The sequence below is a fragment of the Piliocolobus tephrosceles genome, chromosome 15 (genome assembly GCF_002776525.5).
Source record: "Piliocolobus tephrosceles isolate RC106 chromosome 15, ASM277652v3, whole genome shotgun sequence".
Taxonomy (NCBI): Eukaryota; Metazoa; Chordata; class Mammalia; order Primates; family Cercopithecidae; genus Piliocolobus; species Piliocolobus tephrosceles.
The window spans coordinates 38,832,247-38,858,680 of record NC_045448.1 but is presented as its reverse complement, the minus strand read 5'-3'; the positions used below and the strand labels follow the sequence as shown (position 1 = coordinate 38,858,680).

The 26,434-nt window shown below is 45.3% G+C and overlaps 1 protein-coding gene across 2 annotated transcripts; it reads right to left on the bottom strand.

Moving 5' to 3' along the window:
• Positions 1-14,890: 14,890 nt before the first annotated feature.
• GEMIN6 (gem nuclear organelle associated protein 6) lies at positions 14,891-18,443 on the bottom strand. Of its 2 annotated transcripts, none has more exons than XM_023216298.1 (3): positions 18,284-18,443; positions 17,447-17,593; positions 14,891-15,336 (listed from the first exon to the last, which is right to left on the bottom strand). In XM_023216298.1, exons 2-3 carry the CDS (start codon positions 17,572-17,574, stop codon positions 14,961-14,963), a joined length of 504 nt encoding a protein of 167 aa, XP_023072066.1. In that variant the 5' UTR covers positions 17,575-17,593; positions 18,284-18,443; the 3' UTR covers positions 14,891-14,960. The 2 variants fall into 2 exon arrangements, with proteins under 2 accessions (XP_023072066.1, XP_023072067.1); XM_023216299.1 differs by having other exon boundaries at positions 18,256-18,349.
• Positions 18,444-26,434: the final 7,991 nt, after the last annotated feature.

Genomic DNA, 26,434 nt, shown 5'->3' with positions numbered 1-26,434 from the left:
CCCATCTCGGCCTCCCAAAGTGCTGGGATTACAGGCTTGAGCCACCGCACCCAGCCTATTATCAAGTATATTTAAGCTTCAGTGCATTGAAAAGCTTAGACTCTAAGCAGTATATTCATGTCATCGCTTTAAATAAAAAACATACATATGCAAGCACCCACAGAATCCAAATTCTGACTTGCTGTTGAAACAAGGCTCCTATTACAGAACTGATTAGGCTGAGACCTTTAGAAGAAATGAAGAAAACTGCATTAAGCCTCTACAAAAGTTTTCTTTTCCTTTTTTTTTTTTTTTTTTGACGGAGTTTCACTCTTACCGCCCAGGCTGGAGTGCAATGGTGGGTTCTTGGCTCACTGCAACCTCCGCCTCCCGAGTTCAAGCGATTCTCCTGCCTCAGCCTCCTGAGTAGCCAGGACTACAGGCATGCACCACCACACCCGGCTAATTTTTATTTTTTTAGTGGAGATGGGGTTTCACCATGTTGGCCAGGCTGGTCTTGAACTACTGACCTCAGGTGATCCACTCACCTCGGTCTCCCAAAGTGCTGGGATTACAGGCGTGAGCCACCGCACTCAGCCTAAAAAAGTTTTTAAAAATCAGTTTTCACAGCCGGGAGCAGTGGCTCGCGCCTGTAATCCCAACACTTTGGGAGATCGAGGCGAGTGGATCACCAGAGGTTGGGTTGGGGGTTCAAGACCAGCCTGACCAACGTGGAGAAACCCCATGTATACTAAAAGTACAAAATTAGCCAGGTATGGTGGCGCGTGCCTGTAATCCCAGCTACTCGGGAGGCTGAGGCAAGAGAATTGCTTGAACCCGGGAGGCGGAGGTTGTGGTGAGCCAAGATTGCACCATTACAGCCTGGGCAACAAGAGCGAAACTCCATCTCAAAAAACAAAAACGAAAACCATCAGTTTTCACTCTTGGTGCTACAGTGGTGCTCATGCCGCCCTAGTTAGAGCCATCTGCCCAAGGGGACCTGCAGTGTTTAACACAAGTTTGCCCCAGAGCACTCAGCTGGGAGATAATTAACAGCAATACTTTCCAACCAGAGAAATTGATTCCCTCGGGAAAGCCAGCTCTTGGATGGTCACTTCCAACCACATGTAGATGCACGAATACTGTCATGGTATAGATGTGCCAGAATGTGAAAAAGGTTGGGAAGCTTTGACATAACTCATTGAGTAAGAATATCCTCACCCCAAAGACCAAACTTCTTAAGCTCATCATTAAAATAATGACATAAGAAATTAAATAAAATTACTTCTTTATGACGAAAGATCAGAATGCAGGCCAGGCATGGTGGCTCACGCCTGTAATCCCAGCATGTTGGGAGGCCAAGGTGGGTGGACCACTTGAGGTCAGGAGTTCAAGACCAGCCTAACCAACATGGTGAAACCCCGTCTCTAATAAAACTACAAAATTAGTCGGGCATGGTAGCGCATGCTCTGATCCCAGCTATTTGGAAGGCTGGGGCAGGAGAATTGCTTGAACCCAGGAGGTGGAAGTTGCAATGAGCCAAGATCACACCATTGCACTCCATCCTAGGCAATAAGAGTGAAACTCCATCTTAAAAAAAAAAAAAAGAAAGATCAGAATGCAGTATAGTGTTTCAAGGATTTTTCTTTTTTTTTTCCTGAGACGGAGTCTCACTGTGTCACCCATGCTGGAGTGCAGTGGCGCAATCTCGGCTCACTGCAACCCCCGCCCCAGGTTCGAGCGATTCTCCTGCCTCAGCCTCTTGAGTACCCGGGATTACAGGCACCTGCCACCGCGCCTGGTTAATTTTTTTTGTATTTTTAGTAGAGATAGGGGGTTCACCATCTTGGCCAGGCTGGTCTTGAACTCCTGACCTTGTGATCCACCGGCCTCGGCCTCCCAAAGTGCTGAGATTACAGGTGTGAGCCACTGCACCTGGCCGTGTTTCAAGGATTTCTAACCCTCAACAAGATGGTCAGCATTTAATGTAATTTATGGAGAGCCTGGTAAATGGTTTTTTAAATATTTGTTTTACTGGCTGGGCATGGTGGCTCATGCCTGTAATCCCAACACTTTGGGAGGCCAAGGTAGGTGGATTGCCTGAGGTCAGGAGTTCAAGACCAGTCTGGCCAACATGGTGAAACCCCATCTCTACTAAAGATACAAAAATTAGCCAGGCGTGGTGGTGTGCACCTGTAGTCCCAGCTACTTGGGAGGCTGAGGCAGGAGAATCACTTGAATCTGGGATGTGGGGGTTGTAATGAGCCGAGATGGCACCATTGCACTCCAGCCTGGGTGACAGGGCGAGACTCCATCTCAAAAAAAATCAGAATGAAATATTTGTTTTACTTCTATTGGAATCTAGCAAGGTAACAACATTAATAAAATACTTGCTGTGAAACGAATCTGCTCTTCTATTTTGTACTATGACTAATTGGGAAGATCTTAGGAAATGAGGTGAGCTAAGCATTCTGATCAAAGGGGTCATAGACTGACAAAGCATGAGCTTTGTCTTCTTCCTCCTCGAATTCCATATCAGATTATTAACAACTCAAACTCCCTGGCAAGTAATGAACTTTGATCTTTATCCTCCTATTTAATATTATCTGACCAGCTTAATTTAGATAAAACTCTAAGCCTAGCATGTGGATCTGTAGGCATATGGTAATGTTAGTTCCTTTTCCTTTCTGGGCAATGGTTTGAACATGTTCCTAAGAGGTTAACATAAAATAAGATCTTGTGGGCCAGGCACAGTGCCTCACGCCTGTAATCCCAGCACTGTGGGAGGTCAAGGAGGGCAGATCACCTGAAGTCAGGAGTTCAAGATCAGCCTGGCCAACATTGTGAAAGCCCGTCTCTACTAAAAATACAAAAATTAGCTGGGCACGACAGTATGTGCCTGTAATCCCAGCTACTCAGGAGGCTGAGGCAGGAGAATCACTTGAACCCAGGAGGTGGAGGTTGCAGTGAGCTGAGATTGCGCCACTGCACTCCAGCCTAGGTGACACAGCGAGACTTCATCTCAGGAAAAAAAAAAAAAAGATTTTGTGAAAGCACTTTATAAAATTAAAATACAGCAAATGTAAGGCATTAAGACTGAGGCTGGCTCTTTGGGGACTCCGGTCTGTGTTGTGTTTTCTCGATTGCAAGGCCCATAGTGGGTGAACTCGGGGTATCACACTATTGAGGTTGTCTCATGGATGTCACTCAGTTGCCACATAAATAATGGATTCCTGGAGGCAACAGAATATGCTCACACTTCATTATGCTTGAACAAGCCTATGCAGAGGCTGGCTTTTTCCTCCTAAGTCACACGGGAATTAAGCATAGTTCCTCCAGCTTATTTTCCCCCACATACAGGGGTAAAGTTTGCTTAAAATACTCAAGTAGTTACTAAATACAAGGCTAGTTGTTGTTTCCAGAAGTTAGATCTTGGTCACGAATCTGTGTCAGTCAATACTTGCATGATCACAGTACAGAGGTGCCCTAAATGGAAACAACATAGAAACAACTCATTCAGTTTGTTGTCAGAGCAATAGTTTCAGACTGTTCCAGAGTGATAGGCTTCTTCCGTGTCTTTTGGTCCCATAAATGTAAAGCGATGGAATGACTGGGTGAACAGCTAACCACAATGAATCGTTAACATGGAGAGACTTTCTGCTGTTTCTAAGTTCTCACCTCTAAAATTATTTATCAAAGAGATTGGTCTTAGATGGAATTTGTAGCCAATCACTTATACTTAAGGGGCTTTAAAATCTTACAAGTTTTAAACATTTGTTTTATCAAAGAGCAGAAAAAGGGAGTTCTTTTGGAGAATCACACATGCCCTGTCATTCATGAACCCTCAGGAATTAGAGGAATCAATGTTTCATAAAAAATACAGGACAGCCAGACACAGTGGCTCACGCCTGTAATCCCAGCACTTGGGGAGGCTGAGGCAGGAGGATTGCTTGAGCCCAAAAGTTCGAGGCCAGCCTGGACAACATAGGAAGCCCCTGTCGCTACAAAAAATACAAAAAAAAAAAAAAAAAATTACCCAGGCATGGTGGTGTGTGCCTGTAGTCCCAGCTATTTGGGGAGGCTGAGGCAGGAGGATCACCTGGAGCCTAGGAGGTTGAGGCTGCAGTGAGCCGGGATTGTGCCACAGCACTCTAGCCTGGGTGACAGAGCAAGATCCCGTCCCAAAAAACCAACCAAACAAAAAAGATACAGGGCAGCAACCCAAATATGAACAACCTGTTCCCCCAGATAGTTCAGCCTCTTTGCCCCATCTAGGCTAGCCCCGGAGCTGCTCCTGAGTCAGTTCATGCCTGGCTAATTGACTAAATAAACCGGGACACAGGGCCCCAATTGAGAGAGCTATGATAAGAGATGGCTTAGAGTCTAGATTTTTTCACCTCTTTGAGTTTTTTAGGAGAGAAATGGCAACAAAAACCATTATGAGGCATTTGTTTGGAAAACCAACTTCTAAGGGGTGGTCTTAGAAATTCAGCCCAATCTCATAACTACCAGCAATGAAAATCAGCATTTAGAATGATCCCTGATATGCTACAAACACAATATTGAGAAATCAGGTATAATAATATATAATTGGGCCGGGCACAGTGGCTCATGCTTGTAATCCCAACATTTTGGAAGGCCAAGGTGGGCAGATCACGCGATCAGGAGTTCGAGACCAGCCTAGCCAATATGGTGAAACCCCACCTCTACTAAAAATATTTTAAAAATTAGCCGGGCGTGGTGGTACGCACCTGTTATCCCAGTTACTCGGGAGGCTGAGGCAGGAGAATCGCTTGAACCCAGGAGGCAGGGGTTGCAGTGAGCCGAGATTGCACCACTGCAATCCAGCCTGGACAACAGAGCAAGACTCTGTCTCAAATAATAATAATAATAATAATATATTATTATTTAATAAACATTCTCAGAGCACATCAGTGAGGTGTTTTAAATTATTCCTTTATATAGAAAATGCAGTTACTGCTACCTCCTCATCCTAGGTTTTACTGAAAACGGCCTGAAGGAATTATTTTTCTTCTATGTTGAATGAATTTATACTATAGAGATTATCCATGTCTGATTTTCTTCTATAGTAATAAAAGACATGAACCTGGTGGACAAAAAGAAAACAATAATAAAAGACAGGATAGCAGCCAAGAAGTTTCCTTTATGTCCTGAGATTGCACTTTGAGCAAGCGTTGCTTCATTCCATCCTTTGGTTTCTCTTTTTTTTTTTTTTTGAGACAGGGTCTCACTCTGATGCCACTGGAGTGCAGTGGTGTGATCACCACTCACTGCAGCCTCAACCTCCCTGGGCCCAGGGGATCCTCCTGCCTCAGCCTCCGGAATAGCTGGAACCCAGCTAATTTTTTGTACTTTTTGTAGAGTTGGAGTTTCACCATGTTGCCAAGGCTGGTCCATCCTTGAGTTTGAAATGTATTTTAACAACAATGCCTGTTAACCTTTCAAATAAGACTTTATTTGTCCATAGAGATTAACAAATACAGGGCCCTATCCTATACAAAAAGTATAAAGAAGTTTCCTCACCCAGGAGACAATGTAGGCATTCTTTTATTTTTCTGTTTTTTGAGACAGGGTCTTGCTCTGTAGGCCAGGCTGGAGTGCAGTAGTGCGATCTCTGCCTCTCAGGCTCAAGTGATCCTCCCACTTCAGCCTCCCAAGTAGGTGGGATTACAGGCATGTGCCACCATGCTGGGCTAATTTTTTTTTTTTTTTTTTTTTTACTTTTAGTAGAGATGGGGTTTTGCTATTGTCTAGGCTGGTCTCCAACTCCTGGGCCCAAATTTTTTCTTTGGGTATCCTGTGCCTTGTGGGATATTTAGCAGCATCCTTGGCCTCTAAGCACTAGATGCCAGTAGCACCTCCCACCCCACAAGTGTGAATACCAACAATGTCTTCGGACATTGCCAAATGTTTCCTGCCCCCTCAAAACTGCCCCCGTTTAAGAACCATTTGTTTAAAACAAATAAAAACTACATTGAGCTGGGTACAGAGGCTCAGGCCTATAATCCCAGTACTTTGGGAGGCAGAGGTTGCAGTGAGCAGAGATCATGCCACTGTACTTCAGCCTGGGCAACAGAGCAAGATTCTGTCTCAAAAAAACTAAAATAAAAATAAAGTGAAAATCTCTGCCAAATCAACTCTAATAAACATGTACTGTGTGAATAAGAGCTTGTGTGTACATTGTGTTGTTATGAAGAATTCACTTAAGTATTATGAAGAATTCAGTTAAGTATTATGAAGTACTCACTTAAGTATTTGAAGAAATTGTATGTACAAATGAGAAAAGCCTGGCGCAAATGAATAGGGATACATTTAGTTTAAAAGCATGTTCTACCATTAAATTTTGTTTTGGCTTTTTACCAAAAAAATCACTTTTGTTTTGTTTTTGTTTTTGAGATGGAGTCTCGCCCTTGTCGCTCAGGCTGGAGTGCAATGGAGCGATCTCAGCTCATTGCAACCTCTGCCTCTCGGATTTAAACAATTCTTCTGCCTCAGCCTCCCGAGTAGCTGGGATTACAGGCATGCGCCAGCACGCCCGACTAATTTTTATATTTTTAGTAGAGCTAGGGTTTCACCATATTGGCCAGGCTGGTCTCAAACTCCTGACCTCAGGTGATCTGCCTACCTCGGCCTCCCAAAGTGCTGGGATTACAGGCATGAGCCACCGTGCCCGGCCTCTTTTACTGTGCCCGGCCTCTTTTTTTTTTTTTTGAGACGGAGTCTCGCTCTGTTGCCCAGGCTGGAGTGCAGTGGCGCTATTTCGGCTCACTGCAACCTCTGCCTCCCGGGTTCAAGTGATTCCCCTGCCTCGGCCTCCTGAGTAGCTGGGACTACAGGTGCCCACCACTACACCCGGCTAATTATTTTTTTTGTATTTTTAGGAGAGGCGGGGTTTCACCATGTTGGCCAGGATGGTCTCGATCTCCTGATCTCGTGATCCGCTTGCCTCAGCCTCCCATAGTGCTGGGATTACAGGCGTGAGCCACTGCACCCGGCCTATTTTGTTTTAAAGTATATGACTGTAGAGGGCTATGACTGTAGAATGGTTTTTGTTTGTTTGTTTGTTTTCTTTGAGGAGTCTCACTGTGTTGCCCAGGTGGGAGTGCAATGGCATAATCTCAGCTCACTGCAACCTCTGCCTCCTGGGTTCAAGCAATTTTCCTGCCTCAGCCTCCCGAGTAGCTGGGATTACAGGCACTCACCACCACACTAATCACCACCTGGCTAATTTTTGTATTTTTAGTAGAGACGGGTTTCACCATGTTGATCAGGCTGGCCTCAAATTCCTGACCTCAGGTGATCCACCCGCCTCAGCCTCCCAAAGTGCTGGGATTACAGGCGTGAGCCACCACTCCCGCCTGACGTTTAAAGTGAAGCCTGATTAGAAAATTTAGTTTCTAGGCCCAGTAACCCTTCTCCTATAGTGTGAACTGGAAAAATCCATTTGTTTTAGGACTTGATTATTAGTAAGATTACCAGACAGAAGAACAGCAAAGACATGCGATGCTCCTTAGAAGACAGATGTCTTTACAAATCAGGAGCCATGCTATAGGATGGGCACCAAGGGACTATCCCATGTGGTAAAGAAACTAATCCACTGATTATAGACCAAGAGCAAAACAATTAGTAATTAGGAACGTTTCTGTTAATGCTGCCCTTCTGTCTCTGAAATTCACCTGTGCACCTTCCCATTCAAACTCCAGCTGTTGCTATTACTTCTAGCTCATAAATATTTATACCATCCTTTTTTACAGTAAGCATGACTAAGACTGAATTAACGGAAGCATGCAATCTGATTCGTTAACAAGAAAGCCACCAGGCGTGGTGGTTCATGCCTATAATCCCAGCACTTTTGGAGGCCGAGGCAGGCTGATCACCTGAGGTGAGACCAGCCTGACCAACATGGAGAAACCCCATGTATACTAAAAATACAAAATTAGCTGGGCATGGTGGTGCATGCCTGTAATCCCAGCTATTCAGGAGGCTGAGGCAGGAGAATCGCTTGAACCCAGGAGGTGGAGGTTGCGGTGAGCTGAGATCACACCATTGCACTCCAGCCTGGGCAACAAGAGTGAAACTCCATCTAAAAAAAAAAAAAAAAAGCCAATTGTACAGTTTATAACTAACGTTTGCTACTTGGCTAGTTTGAAACCCATATTGGGGTTGCAAAAATGCCCTCCACGTTTATGCTTATAATTTCTTTCTCTCCCTCCTTCCCTCTCTCTTTCTCTTTCTTTCTACAGAGTCTTGCTCTGTCGCCCAGACTGGAGTGCTGTGGCACAATCTCGGCTCATTGCAACCTCCGCTTCCTGGGTTCAAGTGATTCTCATGCCTCAGCCTCTTGAGTAGCTGGGATTACACACGTGCGCCACCACGCCCAGCTAATTTTTGTATTTTTTAGTAGAGATAGGGTTTCACCATGTTGGCCCGAACTGCTAACCTCAAGTGACCCACCCACCTCGGCCTCCCAAAGTGCTGGGATTACAGGCGTGAGTCACTGCACCTGGCCTTAAAATTGCAATTTAACATATTTTAAAGAAGTGTTATGTGTCAGTCACTATGTTAGGAACTCAGAATACAAAGATAAATAGGGATACATGAGAACAGAGAAATAAAGTTTATTTGAATAATTTTTTTTTTTTTTGAGACGGAGTTTCACTCTGTCGTCCAAGCTGGAGTGCAGTGGCGTGATCCTGGGATCCTGGTTCACTGCAACCTCCACCTCCCAGGTTCAAGTTATTTGAATAATTCAATCTGGACCATAATTTAGCCTCCAGAAGGGTCTGAAGAGAAGGGTCTGTTGACATTAAAAGAGAGCTAAGGGTTTCAACCAAGTTTCTTAATTGTGGTTTTTAAGACTTTCTCAGGCGGGGCTCTATGGCTCACGCCTGTAATCCCAGCACTTTGAGAGGCTGCGCTCAGAAGTTCAAGACCAGCCTGGGAACCATAGTAAGACCCTTCCTCTACATTAAAAAAAAAAAACAAAAAACTTTTTAAATTAACTGGGTGTGGCGGGTGTGGTAGGTGTGCCTGTGGTTCCAGCTACTAGAGAGACTATGGTGGGAGGACTGCTTCAGCCCAGGTGTTCCGTACTAGCCCTGGCAACATAAGGAGACACTGTCTCTAAAGAAAGAAAAATGTAAAAATTAGCCAGGCTTGGTGGCGCCCGTAGTCCCAGCTACTCTGGAGGTGGAGGTGGGAACCCGGGAGGTAGAGGTTGCAGTGAGCTGGGATCGCGCCACTCCACTCCAGCCCAGCCTAGGTGATGGAGTGAGACCCTGTCTCCAAAAAAAAAACAAGAAGCACTGTTAAGAACATACAAATAAATGAGGAGAGAGACTGGGAGAAGTTATTTGCAAATCACTTATCTTCTTTTTGGAGAGGCGTGATGATCTTGGCTCACTGCAACCTCCGCCTCCCGGGTTCAGGCAATTCTCCTGCCTCAGCCTCCCAAGTAGCTGGGACTACAGGTGCACACCACCATGCCCAGCTAATTTTTGCATTTTTAGTAGAGACGTGGTTTCACCATATTGGCCAAGATGATCTCGATCTCTTGACCTTGTGATCTGCCCGCCTCGGCCTCCCAAAGTCCTGGGATTACAGATGTGAGCCACTGCGCCGGTCAATAAATACCCAATTTTAAAAATGAGTGCCTTCCTGGAAGAAGTTGCAAAAAAAAATTTTAAAAGGGCAAAATATCTCAATAAACGTTTCACCAAAGAAGATAAACAAATGGTTTAACATGCACATGAAAAGATGCTCAATATCCTTAGTCACTAGGGAAATGCAAAAGGAAACCACAAGGAGATACTGCTTCACAAGCTAACTAGAATGGCTATCACCAAAAACACAGGCTGGGTGCGGTTACTGCCTCAAGCCTATAATCCCAGCACTTTGGGAGGTTGAGGAGGGAAGGTCATTTGAGCCCAGAAGTTCAAAACCAGGCTAGGCAGCACAACCAGACCTCCTCTTTACTAAAAAAAAAATTAAAAAATAAAAAAAATTAGCCCATGTGGTAGACTGCACCTGGAGGCAGGATTGCTTGAACCTAGGCGGTCAAGGCGGCAGTGACCTATGATTTTGCCATTGAACTCCAACCCCTGTGACAGAGCCAGACCCTGTATCAAAAATTAATTAAAAATAAAAAAGTAAAGTCTAAGTAATCACAATTTTATTTAAAAATATATGGGCTGGGTGCAGTGGCTCACGCCTGTAATCCCAGTACTTTGGGAGGTTGAGGCAGTCGGATCACTAGAGGTGAAGAGTTTGAGACCAGTCTGACCTACATGGAGAAACCCCATCTGTACTAAAAAAATACAAAACTTAGCCGGGCGTGCTGGCGCATGCCTGTAATCCCAACTACTCGGGAGGCTGAGGCAGGAGAATCGCTTGAACCTGGGAGCCGGAGGTTGTGGTGAGCCAAGATCGCACCATTGCACTCCAGCCTGGGCAACAAGAGCAAAACTCCATCTCAAAAATGAATAAAGACTACAGAAACAAAGAAAAAAGTATATACATTGATTACAATTACCTAAGAGTCTTTAAAGGATTATAAAGTAATGTGCAAAAGCGAAAAACATATATGGGTATTGGAATAATTTTATTTTTGCTTGAAAACACACTTAAGGGCGGCCAGGTGTGGTGGCTCACGCCTGTAACCCCAGAACTTTGGGAGGCCGAGGTGGGTGGATCAGGAGTTTTAGACCACCCTAGCCAACTTGGTGAAACCCCATCTGTACTAAAAACACAAAAAATTAGCTGGGCATGGTGGTCCACGCCTGTACTCCCAGGTATTCAGGAGGCTGAGGCAGGAGGATCACTTGAACCTGGGAGGCAGAGATAGCAGTGAGCCGAGATCGTGCCACCGCACTCCAGCCTGGGTGACAGAGAGAGACATTGACTCTTAAAAAAAAAATTGTGAAAGTTTTATCAATTCTCAGCAAATTAAAACAATTGATTGAATGTTTTAAATGTCACTTAAAAAAAAAAAAACAGTGCATGGAAAAATCAACTTCAGTATCTTTTGAAGAAAAAAGTGGATTTAGGAAATCAGATGAAAAGGGGATGGTGAGAAATCAGTGCAAAGATTGGAAACTGCTTCCAAGGAGACAAAAAATACACTGTGGAAGTTGAAACAGCCTTTTATTTTAAAAAGTATTCTTGATAATGTGTTCAAAGACTGCCCTGGCTATTGCCCAGAACTGGCAGTAAATGGAGCCAGCTTTGGGGAGGAATCTCCCTCTGGGGAATCTGGAATCACAGGTGCTGACAGCCCAAAGGAGGAACTGGAAACAGGTGAGTGAAACTCCTGGGGACAGACTCTTAGCTGAGGAACTAGCTAGGGAAACTCCCTAAGCATGAAGGTTTCTATGGCAGATCAGGATCACTTACCCTTTCAAGCACTCAGGTTTTGTTTGCAGGCAAATTGTTTACACAATCAGGGGACTCAGTTGCCAGGAAACAGTCAATGTCCTCAGCTCATTAGTTTGATGGCAAATAAATCTACCAATACCAAGGCATCAGGCCTGGTCCCTGAGCCAAGATCAAGTCCAATTGATGCTGTGGATTATTTCCTACATGGTTTTTTTGTTTTTGTTTTTTGAGACAGAGTCTCGTTCTGTTGCCCAGGCTGGAGTGTGCACAATCTCGGCTCACTACAACCTCTGCCTCCTGGATTCAAGCGAGTGCCTCAGCCTCATGAGTAGCTGGGATTATAGACGCATACGACCACACCCAGCTCATTTTTTTTAGTAGAGACAGGGTTTCACCATGTTGCCCAGGCTCGTCGCAAATCCTGGCCTCAAGTGATTGGCCCGCCTTGGCCTCCTAAAGTGCTGGGATTACAGGCGTGAGCCACCACGCCCGGCTGGCTTCTTCCTTTTCAAAGGCCTCCCTCATCTTATCAGAATTATTTCCATGCTGACTTCAGTCTGTTCATATTCCCCTTCTATTTGCTTTCTGAAGACATCCCAGGGTTTGAACAGGAGAGTCTTAGTCACTAGGAGAAAGGCTATGTGTGCTAAATTTTGCTTTCAGGATCACGGAACTTTGAAGTCGCCAGGGAGGAACTTTCTGTTCCCCTAAAGTTTCTGAACTGCTTCTGCAAGTGTGGTCTGGGAATGGTAACATCATTATCTGGCAGTTTGTTGGAAATGCAGATTCCTGGGTCCCAACTAGAACTACTGAATCAGAATCTATCGTGAGGAGAGTCCAGCAATCTGTTTTGAAAAGCCCTGCAGCTGATTCTGATGCTTGCCAAAGTGCAGGAAGCACTGCGCTATACCAACTTGTTATTAGACAACTATGCAGGAAAATAGCTGTGTTATCAGACTGTATTCAAAGGCCCTGAAGCCTAAATATTTGCTGATTCTGATTATTTGCTAAAGTGCAAGAAGCACTGGGCTATACCATCTTGTTATTAGACAACTATGCAGGCAAATAGCTATGTTATCAGGGCCTGTATTCAAAGGCCCTGAAGCCTAAATATTTTTAAATATTTCTTACAGCTGGATGTGGTAGCTCACACCTATAATCCCAGCACTTTGGGAGGCCCAGGTGGAAGGATCACTTGAGCCCAGGAGTTCAAGACAAGCCTGGGCAACATATCAAGACCCTCTTTAAAAAAAAAAAAAAAAAAGCTGGGCACGGAGGCTCTCATGCCTGTAATCCCAGCACTTTGGGAGGCCACGGCAGGCAGATCATGAGGTGAGGAATTCGAGACCAGCCTGGTCAACATGGTGAAACCCATCTCTACTGAAAATACAAACATTAGCTGGGCATGGTGGTAAGTGCCTCATAATCCCAGCTACTGGGGAGGCTGAGGCAGGAGAATGGCTTGAACTCAGGAGGCAGAGGTTGCAGTGAGCCGAGATCATGCCACTGCACTCCAGCCTGAATGACAGAGCAAGACTGTCTCAAAAAAAACCACAAAAAACAGCGGGGCGTGGTGGCTCATACCCATAATCCCAGCACTTTGGGAGGCCGAGGCAGATGGATCACCTGAGGTCAGGGGTTTGAGACCAGCCTGACCACCATGGAGAAACCCCGTCTCTACTAAAAAAATACAAAATTAGTGGGGCGTGGTGGTGCATGCCTGTAATCCCAGCTACTCGGGAGGCTGAGGCAGGAGAATCACTTGAACCCGGGAGGCAGAGGTTGTGGCGAGCCAAGACTATACTCCAGCCTGGGGAACAAGAGTGAAACTCTGTCTCAAAAACCAAAACAAAAACTCCACAAAAAACCAGAAAACTGTAATTCAATAGGTAATGCTGTGTTCCAATTTTTTTTTTTTTTGAGATGGAGTCTCGCTCTGTCACCCAGGCTGGAATGCAGTGGCGTGATCTTGGCAAACCGCAACCTCCACCTCCCGGGTTCAAGTGATTCTCCTGCCTCAGCCTCTTGAGTAGCTGGGACTACAGGTGCGTGCCACGACACCTGGCTAATTTTTTGTATTTTTAGTAGAGACGGGGGTTTCACCATATTGGCTAGGCTGGTCTTGAACTTCTGACCTCATAATCCGCCTGCCTCAGCCTCCCAAAGTGCTGGGATTACAGGCGTGAGCCACCGCACCTGGCCTGTAACAGATACCTTTCTAATCCAGAACCTCCGTACAGAGTCCTGGCCTCTTACTGGCTTTCAAGGGGGTAGGGTTAAGTGTAAGTAAAGTATGCTTCCTGCATTCTCTTTCCTCAGTAAAGCTTGAACCAGAGAATGGAGACTATAAGGCAGAAAGCATTGTAAGTCTGAAGACTGGGTTGAACCTAGTAGGCAAAATAACTGGATTGAGTTCAGCAGCAAAATATCTTGTCACTTTAACCTTTTTTCTCAGAACTATTATCAGGTAATGGTCACTTTAAAGGCTTTGAAAGTCAGCTGGGCGGGGTGGCTCAGGCCTGTAATCCTAGCACTTTGGGAGGCCAAGGCGGGTGGATCACTTGAGGCCAGGAGTTCAAAACCAGCCTGACCAACATTGTGAAACCCTGTCTCTACTAAAAACACAAAAAAGTTAGCCAGGCGTGGTGGCATGCACCTGTAATCCCAGCTAATCAGAAGGCTGAGGCAGGAGAATCACGTGAACCCGGGAGATGGAGGTTGCAGTGAGTAGAGATCACGCCACTGCACTTCAGCCTGGGTGACAGAGCAAGACTCCACCTCAAAATAAATAAATAAATAAATAAAAAGGCTTTGAAAGGTAAGGCTTACATTTTATTAGTAGTCAAAACTTTCAAGTTTCAACCAAAAAAGGGCAGTCTTGATTCAAAAACTATTTCATAATGACACCAAAATAAAAGACAAATCTAAAAAAAAAATAAAAAATTAAAAAATAAAAGACAAATCTTTTAAAAAGACACATATAGTGAAGACTTAACAAGACCGTGATCTTACCATAATATTTTATATTGAATCTAACTTGTTACATTTTTTTCCAAATGCTTTCCTTGCCTAACAAAAATGGGGTGTAACCCCATCACAAGAAAAGACCCATACAGGTGAAACCCCGTCTCTACTAACATACAAAAAATTAGCCGGGTGTGGTGGCAGGCGCCTGTAATCCCAGCTACTCAGAGGCTGAGGCAGGGGAATCGCTTGAACCTGGGAGGCAGAGGTTGCAGTGAGCCGAGACTGCGCCACTGCACTCCGGCCTGGCGACAGAGTGAGAGTCCATCTCAAAAAAAAGAAAAAAGAAAAGACCCATACAATTCTGAAGTCCCTGTGCTAATTTTATTGCATGGGATGCTATCCTTGCCCTAGTTCATTAATTTCCCAAGGAAATTAGCACTTATAACCCGCTCCTTTGATTTTATCAAAACAAAGAATTATACACACACACACACACACACACACACACAGTCATGTAACTTTAAAGTCCTACAATCGGATGATGAACTTAACATTCAAAACATTTTATGAGGGATAAAAAATAGTCTTTTTCTATCAGTATGTTCACATTTCCTGGCCTCTCATTGGGAAGCTGTAAGATGTCCTTCAATAAGATCCTGAACACGAGACAGAATAATCTCATTAGAGCTGCTGCAATTTTCTGGACCATATGGTGGGTCTATAGTCAGGACCCCAGCCACACAGAGAGTCCTTGGAGAATCTCCCTGTTCAGTGATGGGGATGTGGTTCTTCTCAAGCCATTTCTTTAGGCTGTTCTTTCTCTCTTCCAGATCCTCTGGGCTGTATGCTTTGCAGTCTCCAGACGTGAACAAATGCATCAGCTTCTCCCTCACTCTATGGTCCCCTTCATTCACAGTTTCAACAGTCCGCACAGCATGTCCCATAATTCCAGTCACAGACATGCTGCCATCTTCAAGGAAGTTCACAAGGACAATACTTTGGAGGAAAAATAAGTTCAGAGGCATCATCAACCCAAGTAGGTCACTAAAATAATAGATGACACTCTACTCTGAAATTAATCCTGTCACCAACGAATGCTTCCATTTATTCAACAAACATTCACTAAGGATTCTAAATATGTGAACTTTTTGCCCAGCCTACAGCCAATCAGTGTGGGACACAATTACAGGACTAAACAAGAGTTATGAATGCCTTAAATGTGTATTAGAAAAGAAGGCAGGATAGCCAGGTGTGGTGGCTCACACCTGTAATCCCAGCACTTTGGGAGGCCGAGGGGGGTGGATCATGAGGTCCGGAGTTCAAGACCAGTCTCTGGCCAAGACGGTGAAACCCAATCTCTACTAAAAATACGAATATTAGCCGGGCGTGATGGCAGGCACCTGTAATCCCAGCTACTTGGGAGGCTGAGGCAGAGAATTGCTTGAACCTGGGAGGCGGAGATTACAGTGAGCCGAGATCACGCCACTGCACTTCAGCCTGGGCAACAGAGCACGACTCCATCTGGCGGGGGTGGGGAAGAAGGCAGGGTAGACTTAACTTTTAGAGTTAAAAAAACAATAACTAGGCTGGGCACAGTGGTTCACACCTGTAATCCCAGCACTTTGGGAGGACAAGACGGGCAAATCACTTGAGGTCAGGAGTTCAAGACCAGGCTGGCCAACATGGTGAAACCCCATCTCTACTAAAAATACAAAAATTAGTTGGGCATGGTGGCACAGGTCTGTAATCACAGCTACTTGGGAGGCTGAGGCAGGAGAATCACTTGAATCCGGGAAGCAGTGAGCCGAGATCGAGCCACTGAACTCCAGCCTGGGTGACAGAAAAAGGCTCTGTCTCCCAAAAAAAAAAAAAAAAAAAAGGTGAGGTGGCTCACGCCTATAATCCCAGCACTTTGGTTGGGAGGTCAGGCGGGCGGATCACAAGGTCAGGAGATAGAGACTGCCCTGGCTAACACGGTGAAACCCCATCTGTACTAAAAATATGTGCCTGTAATCCCAGTTACTTAGGAGGCTGAGGCGGGAGAATCACTTCAACCGGTGAGGTGGAGGTTGCAGTGAGCTGAGATCACGCCATTGCACTCCAGCCTGGGCAACACAGCAAGACTCCATCTCAAAAGAAAAAAAAGTTTTGGTAGTTACATTTATTTAAAGTCCTTATCTTTTAAGAGATATAGTGAAGTATATATAAACAAAATTATAGGCTGGGGACAGTGGCTCAAGCCTATAATCCTAGCACTTTGGGAGGCCAAGGTGGGCAGATCACCTGAGGTCAGGAGTTCAAGACCAGCCTGGCCAACATAGCGAAACCCCATCTCTACTAAAAATACAAAAAATTAGTGGGGCATGTTGGCACATGCGTGTAACCCCAGCTACTCGGGAGACTGAGGCACAAGAATCGCCTGAACCTGGGAGGCGGAAGTTGCAGTGAGCCAAGATCACACCACTGCACCACTCCAGCCTGAGCAACAGAATGAGACTTCATCCCCCCAACAAAAAAATATATATATACACACACACACATATATGTGTGTGTGTGTATATATATATGTGTGTGTGTGTGTGTGTGTGTATGGTAAGAATAATTTATATGCCCCATTTCTATGAAGTTGCCTGGTCTGATAAGGTAATCTATAGTCGGAACAGCATTTAGATTCAAAGGCAGTTAAGTTCTCATATGGAGGCCGGGTACAGTGACTCAGTCTGTAATGCCAGCACTCTGGGAGGCTAAGGCGGGGAGATCCTTGGAGCTCAGGAGTTTGAGACCAACCTGGGCAACACGGCAAAACCCCGTCTCTACAAAAAATACAAAAATTAGATGTGGTGGCGAATGCCTGTAGTCCCAGCTACTCGGGAGGCTGAGGCAGGAGAATTGATCGCTTGAACCTGCGAGACACAGCTTACAGAAAGCCGAGATCTCGCCACTGCATTCCAGCCTGGGTGACAGTGAGACCCTGTCTCAAACAAACAAAAAATTCTTAGATGAAAATATTAATAATTAGCCTTTCATTTATCTGCTTTGTTTGTCTATAACATACAGGTAGCACAAAGGGGTGTCAAGATTTCAGGCAAGTAGGATGCATACTCACTTGGCAGAGACTGGGTCTGTAGTTAAAACCCATCCTTTATACTCATTCTTCTCACTGGCTGTCACTCGGACCTCTTTGTAAATGTAATCTTGCCATTCTAAGGGGCCTTTTTTCATCCATTCACTCATGATTGCCACCTGGCAAGATCTGAAACAACCACCAGTGCTGGTTAATATATGTTCCACCTAAGCAAATGTCTTATCCCTAATCTCCATCCTATCCTAGAGACAGAGAACATCTGTGATTTGCCTCAAGTTCGTAATAAGTTACTTAACACAATTAATTATTAATGCATGTACTGATAGGAACTGATACTGTAGTTGGGGAAAAGAACACGTGTAAAGGCTGCTTGAGAATTTTTGTTTCTCAGGAAAAGGAAAATAGTTAATATGCACAATTCGGCCTAAAGCAGAGGGGACACCAATTTGCTGCGGGTGCAGTCTGAGGAAATTCACCCGGCACAGATCTATTCCGGTGCACAACCACATTCCAAATCGCTTTAACTCTGGCCTGCAGATGATGCTCAAACCCCACTCTGCTTTTCCTTCCATCGACCAAAGTACTTCGTCCCACTCCTCAACTGAAGCAGAGAACTCTCCTGATATCCACCCACGCGCTCTCTGGCTCTGTGTCTCCGCTGGATCCCGCCATCGACAGGCACCCCCGATTTATGACAACTGTCCTTAAAATTTGTTTGAAGGATGCACAAACGAGGGGGCAGCGGCCACAGCTCTAGAGCTTAGATTTCCGGTCCTGTCCTGCAGCCACACGATACCTAAGGCTGTATTCAAAACCAAGTGATACTTAACGTTTAATCCTGACAAACGAGAAAAATACCGGTTAAAAAACTCCTTGCAACGCTGGGTCCTCAGCAACCACGCTTTGAGGAAGGACCGTTGAGAGGAGCCCGCCTGAGACCAGCATGCTTTGCGCCGATCGTCACTTCCTTCCCCCAGAATCCTCTGTTTTGTAGTCCTACTTGGAGGTCTGGGAGTCGCGGGCCCTCGAGTGCAGGAGGCGGACAGGGGGTAAGATTCTTCTCTAATAATAATAATAAGCCGCCATCTCCTCTAGGGCTATCCCTCTCCATTGCCACGACGGACATTTCAAATAATCTCTTTTTTTTCTTTAAAGAGGAAAAAGCGGCCGGAAGCGGTGGCTCACGCCTGTAATCCCAGCACGTTGGGATACCAAGGCGGGCGGATCAGGAGTTTGAGACGGGTCAGGAATTCGAGACCGGTCATGAGTTCGAGACCAGCCTGGCCAACATGGTGAAACCCCCGTCTCTACTAAAAATACAAAATATTAGCCAGGCCTAGTGACGGACGCCTGTAATCCCAGCTACTCAGGAGGCTGAGACAGGAGAATCCCTTGAACCCGTGAGGCGGAGGTTGCAGTGAGCCGAGACCGCACCATTGCACTTCAACCTAGGCAACAAGAGCGAAACTTCGTCTCAAAAAAATTAAAAATAAAAATAAATGAAGAAAAAACTCGTGCCAGGTCCTCAATGGTAGTAGACTTGGAAATGCACTTTTGCCTTAGAATCAAAGCACATGAACCCTCAGGGTAAATCGTAAAGCTCTAGGAATGTGAGGTGAACGTGCCGTGGAGAAGAGCGATAGAGCTGCTACAGGAAAGGGGTCCTGATCCAGACCCCGAGAGAGTTGTTGGATCTCGCGCAACAAAGAATTCAGAGCCAGTCCGCAGTGCAAAGCAAAAGCAAGTTTATTAAGAAAGTAAAGTGGTGAAAGAACAGCTGCTCTGTAGACAGAGTAGGATGTTCCCGAAAGTAAGAGGAACATGTCCACCCTAGATACAATAGTCCTATATATGAGGAGATGCGCTCTACTTCAAGGGCTTATGATAAAGGATTAATTTTCTTAATTACTGTATTTTGCAAGCATCAATATTGCTATCTTTAAAGCAAAATTAGGAATGCCTTTGTTCTCCAGCTATTGGGATATCTGGACCCTCTCAAGTCTGGATCTGTTTAGTAAACTTTTTTTTTTTTTTAAACAAGAGTCTCACACTGTCACCCAGGTGGAGTGCAATGGTGCGATGGAGGCTCACTGAGAACCTCCACCTCCCGGGTTCAAGCGATTCTCGTGCCTTAGCCTCCCCAGTGGCTAGGATTACAGGCAATGGCCACCACATCTGGCTAATTTTTGTATTTTTAGTAGAGACGGGGTTTTGCAATGTTGGCCAGACTGGTCTCAAACTCCCAACCTCAAGTGATCCACCCGCCTCAGCTTCCCAAAGTGCTGAGGTTACAGGTGTGAGCCACCGTGCCCGGCGGCAAACGTTATTAATTTGTTCCCTTCACTGTAAACATCTAGAGGCTGGGAATGCCTAATTTTCTGAGAATGCAGCCCAGCAAGTCCCAGCCTCATTTCCCTAGCCCTCACTCAAAATGGAGTCACTCTGGTTCCAACGTCTCTGACACGGCCCAGGTATTTCTTGTTTGCTTGGCTTGTATAGGGCAATTAAAATGCCTGCTCCTTTGGGATGTGCACTCAGTACAATCTTGAGAAAGGTGCAGAAGCTGGAAAGAAATGAACCAAACCGGGTTGAATTTCATCTAGCAGATCACTCTCTATAAACCCCTCCAGTGGAAAAGTGCAAAAGACTTGCTTCTGCTACAGATTTCTGGTCACGCACTTAACTGGCTTCTGGCATGATCCAGAATCTTTTTTAGGACTAAAAAATGGTACAAAGTGCTAAACGCTGAATTCCTGGAAATGTAAAAACCAAGGGAGATTTACAAAAACCGAATGAAAAGACTATTAAAGGTGTGGAAAATATCAAAAATTAATCAGCTTTTCCCTTACTCCTTGACATTTAAGTTCCATGTAATCTTCAAAGTATATTTTTTTATTGTCATCATTTCGATAATCTTTCCCATACCTTTTATTCATTACATGATTGGCTGATTATATATTTTTTTATTTTTATTTTATTTTTTTGAGAAGTAGTCTGGCTCTGTCGCCCAGGCTGGAGTGCAGTGGCTGGATCTCAGCTCACTGCAAGCTCCGCCTCCCGGGTTTACGCCATTCTCCTGCCTCAGCCTTCCCAGTAGCTGGGACTACAGGCGCCCGCCACCTTACCCGGCTAGTTTTTTGTATTTTTTAGTAGAGACGGGGTTTCACCGTGTTAGCCAGGATGGTCTCGATCTCCTGACCTCGTGATCCGCCCGTCTCGGCCTCCCAAAGTGCTGGGATTACAGGCTTGAGCCACCGCGCCCGGCCGGCTGATTATATTAATGTAGTTTTAGTGGATTGTTAGATTTTGCTGGTTAACGCCCTCTGTAAATCTACAAAGAGCTCATATAAGTGCCAATTGTTATCACAGTGTGAAGGAAAACACTTGAACTCATAAAAATTCAGTCCAAAAGAGTTACAACCAACATGTGACAAACTTCATTTTCTTTTTTTTTTCTTTTTTTTGAGACAGAGTCTCCCTCTATCGCCAGGCTGGAGTGCATTGGCATGATCTCGGCTCACTGCAACCTCCACCTCCCAGGTTCAAGCAATTCTCCTGCCTCAGCCTCCTGAGTAGCTGGGACTACAGGTGCCCGCTACTACGCCCAGCTAATTTTTGTATTTTTTAGTAGACACGAGATTTCACCATGTTGGCCAGGATGATCTCGATCTCTTGACCTTGTGATCTGCCTGCCTCGGCATCCCAAAGTGCTGGGATTACAGGCGTGAGCCACTGTGCCCCGCCAACAAACTGTTCATTTTCATTTAGCTGTACTCTATACTCCAGCATGAAAGACTTTGGCCTGTGTGTGTGTGTGTGTGTGTGTTTATTCTACAAATAGAAACTAGTGTCAAGGTAAACGTCAGTTACTCCCCATCCTTTTTTGTGTTTTGTTTTTGGTTTTGAGACAGGGTCTCATTCTTTCTGCCAGGGTGAAGTGCAGTGCAAGGGTCATGATTCACTGCAGACTGGACTTCCTGGGCTCAAGTGATCCTCCTGTCTCAGCTTCCAGAGTTAACAGGGACTACAAGTATGTGCCACCATGCCCTCCCTGCTGATGTTTGTTTGTTTGTTTTAATTTTTGGTAGAGACAAGGTCTTGCCATGTTGCCCAGGATGGTTTCTAACTCCTGAGCTCAAGTGATCTACTTGCCTCAGCCTCACAAAGTGCTGGGATTACAGGCATGAGTCACCCTGCTTGGCCAGTTACTCTTTTTAAGGTGATGAGACTGGGGCAATTTCCCTACCTTTTTGCCCCTTTAGCCTTGTAAGTAAAATTCTCAGGAACTGCTGATGCAAATCACTGACTTCTAAGAGACTGGAGCCCAGCCCACTTCCTAACACAAGTTCTCAGAATGGCCCCCTCCTGTAGCTGGTTGTCACTGAGTTCAAATGGGGCTACCTCCTTTCCTAGGTGAGCCCTTACCCTTGGTCCCCCTAGAGCCTTTCACTCCATTTGGTGTCCCTCCCTTCACATTCTCTGCTTTTCTACTTCTCCTCCATCTCCTTCCAAAGGTTTGCCAGCCTCACCCTCAAACCCACAAACACACACATACCTTTCTCTGCCAAATCCAAAATGACTTATTTTATTTATTTATTATTATTATGATTTTATACAGTCTTACTCTGTCACGCAGGCTGGAGCGTAGCAGTGCCACGCGACTCATTGCAGCCTCGATCCCCCAGGATCAAGCAATCCTCCTGCCTTGGCCTCCCAAGTAGTTGGGACTACAGGAACGCTCCACCATGCCTGAGTAATTTTTTCTGGAGACGGGGTCTCACTGTGTTGCTACACTGGTCTTGAACTGCTGGGTTCAAGCAATCTGCCCGCCTTGGCCTCCCAAAGTACTAGGATTACAGGGGTGAGACACAGCACCCGGTCACTTCTTTAACTAACTTCTGTTTGTTAGAACTTGTGCCAGGCACTATTCTAATTACTTTCAAACATTCACTCATTTGGTGAATGAGTACACAGGCTATAGACAATGGGGAAATTTTGATATATGGGGTGGCATGATTCAATTAGTATATTAGAAAGGATTAGAATCAGTAAATAAGCTACAGAGAATCGGGAAATGTTGATTTATGGGATGATGATATGATTAAATTAGTATATTAGAAAGGATGCTGAGAAATTGGATATGGGGAAAATAGTGAAGTATAGAGCAGCTACACCATGAGACATTATATAAAATATACTTTGATGCTTAGAATAATAGTATTATGAAAAAGACTCCAGAACAACCATCTTTCTAATAGAAAATCCGGGCCGGGCACAGTGGCTCACGCCTGTAATCCCAGCACTTTGGGAGGCCAAGGTGGGAGGATCACGACATCAGGAGTTCAAGACCAGCCTGACCAATATGATGAAACCCCATCTCTACTAATAATACAAAAATTAGCCGGGCATAGTGACATGTACCTGTAATTCCAGCTACTCAGGAGGCTGAGGCAGGAGAATCACTTGAACCCAGGAGGTGGAGGTTGTAGTGAGCTGAGATCACACTACTGCACTCCAGACTGGGCGACACAGCGAGACTCCATCTCAAAAAAAAAAAAAGAAAAGAAAAGAAAAAGAAAAAGAAAATCCAATTTTAGGCTGGGAGAGATGGCTTACGACTGCAATCTCAGCACTCTGGGAGGCCGAGGCCGATGGATTGCTTGAGGTCAGGAGTTGGAGACCAGCCTGGCCAACATGGTGGAACCCCATCTCTACTAAAAATACAAAAAATTAGCTGAGTGTGGTGGTGCGCGCCTGTAGTCCCAGCTGCTCAGGAGGCCGAGGAACGAAGAATCGCTTGAACCTGGGAGGCAGAGGTTGCAGTAAGCTGAGATTGCACCACTGCGCTCCAGCCTGGGCGACAGGGCAAGACATTGAAAAGAGACAGAGAGAGAGACAGAGAGAGGGAGAGGGAGGGACGGAGGAAGGGAAGGGAAGGGAGGGGAGGGGAGGAGAGGGGGAGGGGAGGGGAGGGGGTAAGGGAGGGGAGGGGAGGGAGATTTTACAACCTCAGAGAGGGAGGATTGGTTTCCCTGGCAGTAAAGTGAAGGTAAGATTGTTTTCCAAGGATGAAAATGCTTTGATTGGGTGTAGTGACGCACTCCTTAATCCCAGTACTTTGGGATACTGAGGCAGGAGGATTGCTTGAGGTCAGGAGTTCGAGACCAGCCTGACCTTAGAAATGGTGAAACCCCATTTCTACTAAAAATACAAAAATGAGTTGGGTGTGGTGGTGCTCATCTGTGGTCCCAGCTACTTGGGTGACTGAGGCAGGAGAATTGCTTGAACCCAGGAGGGGGAGGTTGCAAGGAGCCAAGATCACACCACTGTACTCCAGCCTGGGTGACAGAGCAAGACTCCATCTCAAAAAAGAAAAGAAAAATCATCTGTTCAATGGAAATGTTAAGAAAAAAAGAGAATGAAGGAAAAAGTGCTTCAATAGCACTATATCTGTGTTTATGTACAGGAAAGCGACAGTGAGGTACCTTCTTCAAGCTCTAATAAACTGGCACTAAAAATTAAACTAAATGGACGTGAGCGCTTTGCTGGGTGCAGTGGCTCACACTCGTGATCCCAACATTTTGTCAAGACCCTGTCTTAAAAAAAAAAATAGCATACACCAAATTTTGTTAGAAAAGAGATTAAGGGCCAAGTGCAGTGGCCCAGACTGTAATCTCAGCACTTTGAGAGGCCGAGGTGGGTGGATCATCTAAGGTCAGGAGTTGGGGCATGGTGGTGGGCGCCTATAATCCCAGGTACCCGGGAGACTGAGACAGAAGAATTGCTTGAACCTGGGAGGCGGAGGTTGCGGTGAGCCGAGATCACGCCACTGCACCCCAGCCTGGCAACAGAGCGAGACTCCATCTCAAAAAAAAAAAAAGAAAAGAAAAAGAAAACAGCTCTCTGTCTAGTGAGAGAGAGAGAGGACTTCCAAGAGGAAAAGGCCCTCAAGAGACCTTTGGAATTCTGAAACTTTGAGCTTTGAGAAGTTTCCTACATTGCAGGAAGTGGAAACTTAAATTCATCTTTGCAGAAGATCTTTGCTTTGTTATGAGAAAGCCACCCTAAAAACCCTTTTAGTTGTAGAACTAAAGCAAGTCCTCATCTAACTCCAACGTTGAAACCACCCCTATAAACTTTATAAGATTAATCGGGGAAGAAACAAAAGTAAACCAAGTTTGCAGCACATGCAGCGTTAATCCTGAGGTCAGCTTAATCCTGAGGTCAGCTTGCTCCCTGACCTGCTTCCTCATAGTTGTTTGGCGCCTATTATCCTAGGATCATGTAGACCCCGTTAGAAGATTTTAGCCCCCATAACTGCTCTACAGATAACCTGAACATTATTAAAGGGTTTCCCTTTGAGACGTGCCTTCAGATCCCACATGCCGGTAACACTCCTATGCCAGCTGATCTGCAGGACCTCGCTGATGCCAGCTGGTCTGAGGGACCCCACAAAAAGCTGATTCACCAGAGAATGCAGTTTCCACATCCTGATGATTTCATCCCTTTTACCCTGACCAATTGATAACCCCAAATCTCTGGCCCCTTGCCCTTCATGATAGCCTTTAAAACCGATTGATAACCCCAAATCTCTGGCCCCTTGCCCTTCATGATAGCCTTTAAAACCCAAGCCCAGGGCCGGGCATGGTGGCTAACGCCTGTAATCCAGCACTCTGGGAGGCTGAGACAGGTGGATCACCTGAGGTCAGGAGTTTGAGACCAGCCTGGCCAACATGGTGAAACCCCGTCTCTACTAAAAACACAAAAAATTAGCCAGGCGTGGTGTTGGATGCCTATAAGTCCAGTTACTCGGGAGGCTGAGGCAGGAGAATCTCTTGAACCCGGGAGGCAGAGGTTGCAGTGAGCCTAGATCATGCCATTGCATTCCAGCCTGGGCAACAAGAGCAAAACTCAGTTTCAAAAAACAAAACAAAACACAATAAAAAACCCAGGCTCAGAACTCTGTGGGTTTGAAAGTCTTCTCCCATCTCCTAATCTCCTCACTCGGTGCTCTGCCGTCATTAAACTCTCTGCCACATCACTGCTGTCTCAGTGTAATGGATCTGTTACTGTGCAGTGGGCATACAAGCCTGTTCGTCCTATAACAGTGTATTCAGAGAAAACAGTGACATTGCAATTAATCTGAAAGCATCTGCTCTAGAGTTAGACTGAAAAGTCAAATGAGCTGGTGCATTCACAGTTGTATATAGTTGAGTCATGTTATAATTTGGTTTTAAAGTACCTGTCTAAATGCTGTAGCTCAGTGTTACCTAGATTCCAAATGGATATTTATTAAAATGAAATTACATTCCCCCACCAAAAAAACTACATTATAGTGGTTTAAAATCAGAATACTTTTCTGAGAGACTGGGTCTTACACTGTCACCCAGGCTGGAGTGCAATGGTATAATCATAGCTCACTTGCAGCCTCAAACTCCCAAGCTCAACTGTTCTTCCCATCTCAGCCACTCAAGTAGCTGGGACCACAGACGTGCACCACCATGTCCAGTAGAAAACTTTAAAATCACATTAAGAACTAGAAATCAAGATAACTATAATTGATTAATTCCAGCTCCCAAAGGCAGCCTCCCAAAGTGCTGGGATTACAGGCATGAGCCACCGTGTCCAACCTAAAATAAACCTTTTTAAGACTCATAGTAAGTACTTAAATATCTGTTGATTGATGTGAGATTTCATTTGCTAGGAGAGAGTTCAGTTCAAGTTTTTCTAAAAAGTCCCTGAGAAAAGAATGCATTATTTCAGGTGGATGATGTCTTAATGTACACACCCTGACTGGACAGACGGCACTGGCTACAGGCTTCCAAGTCTCCATCTTTTAAACCAGTGAAAGAAAAAAATCCAAGCTTTTTAGTTTAACTTCAGCACTATCAGTGAACTCCCTAGAGCCTTTCTGCAGCGGAAGATGGGGTGGGCCCACTTGCGCTGCAGGGACGAGAGTCATGATGGCTTTGATCTGTGACATTAGAAAACCTAGTTTGACCAAAAAGT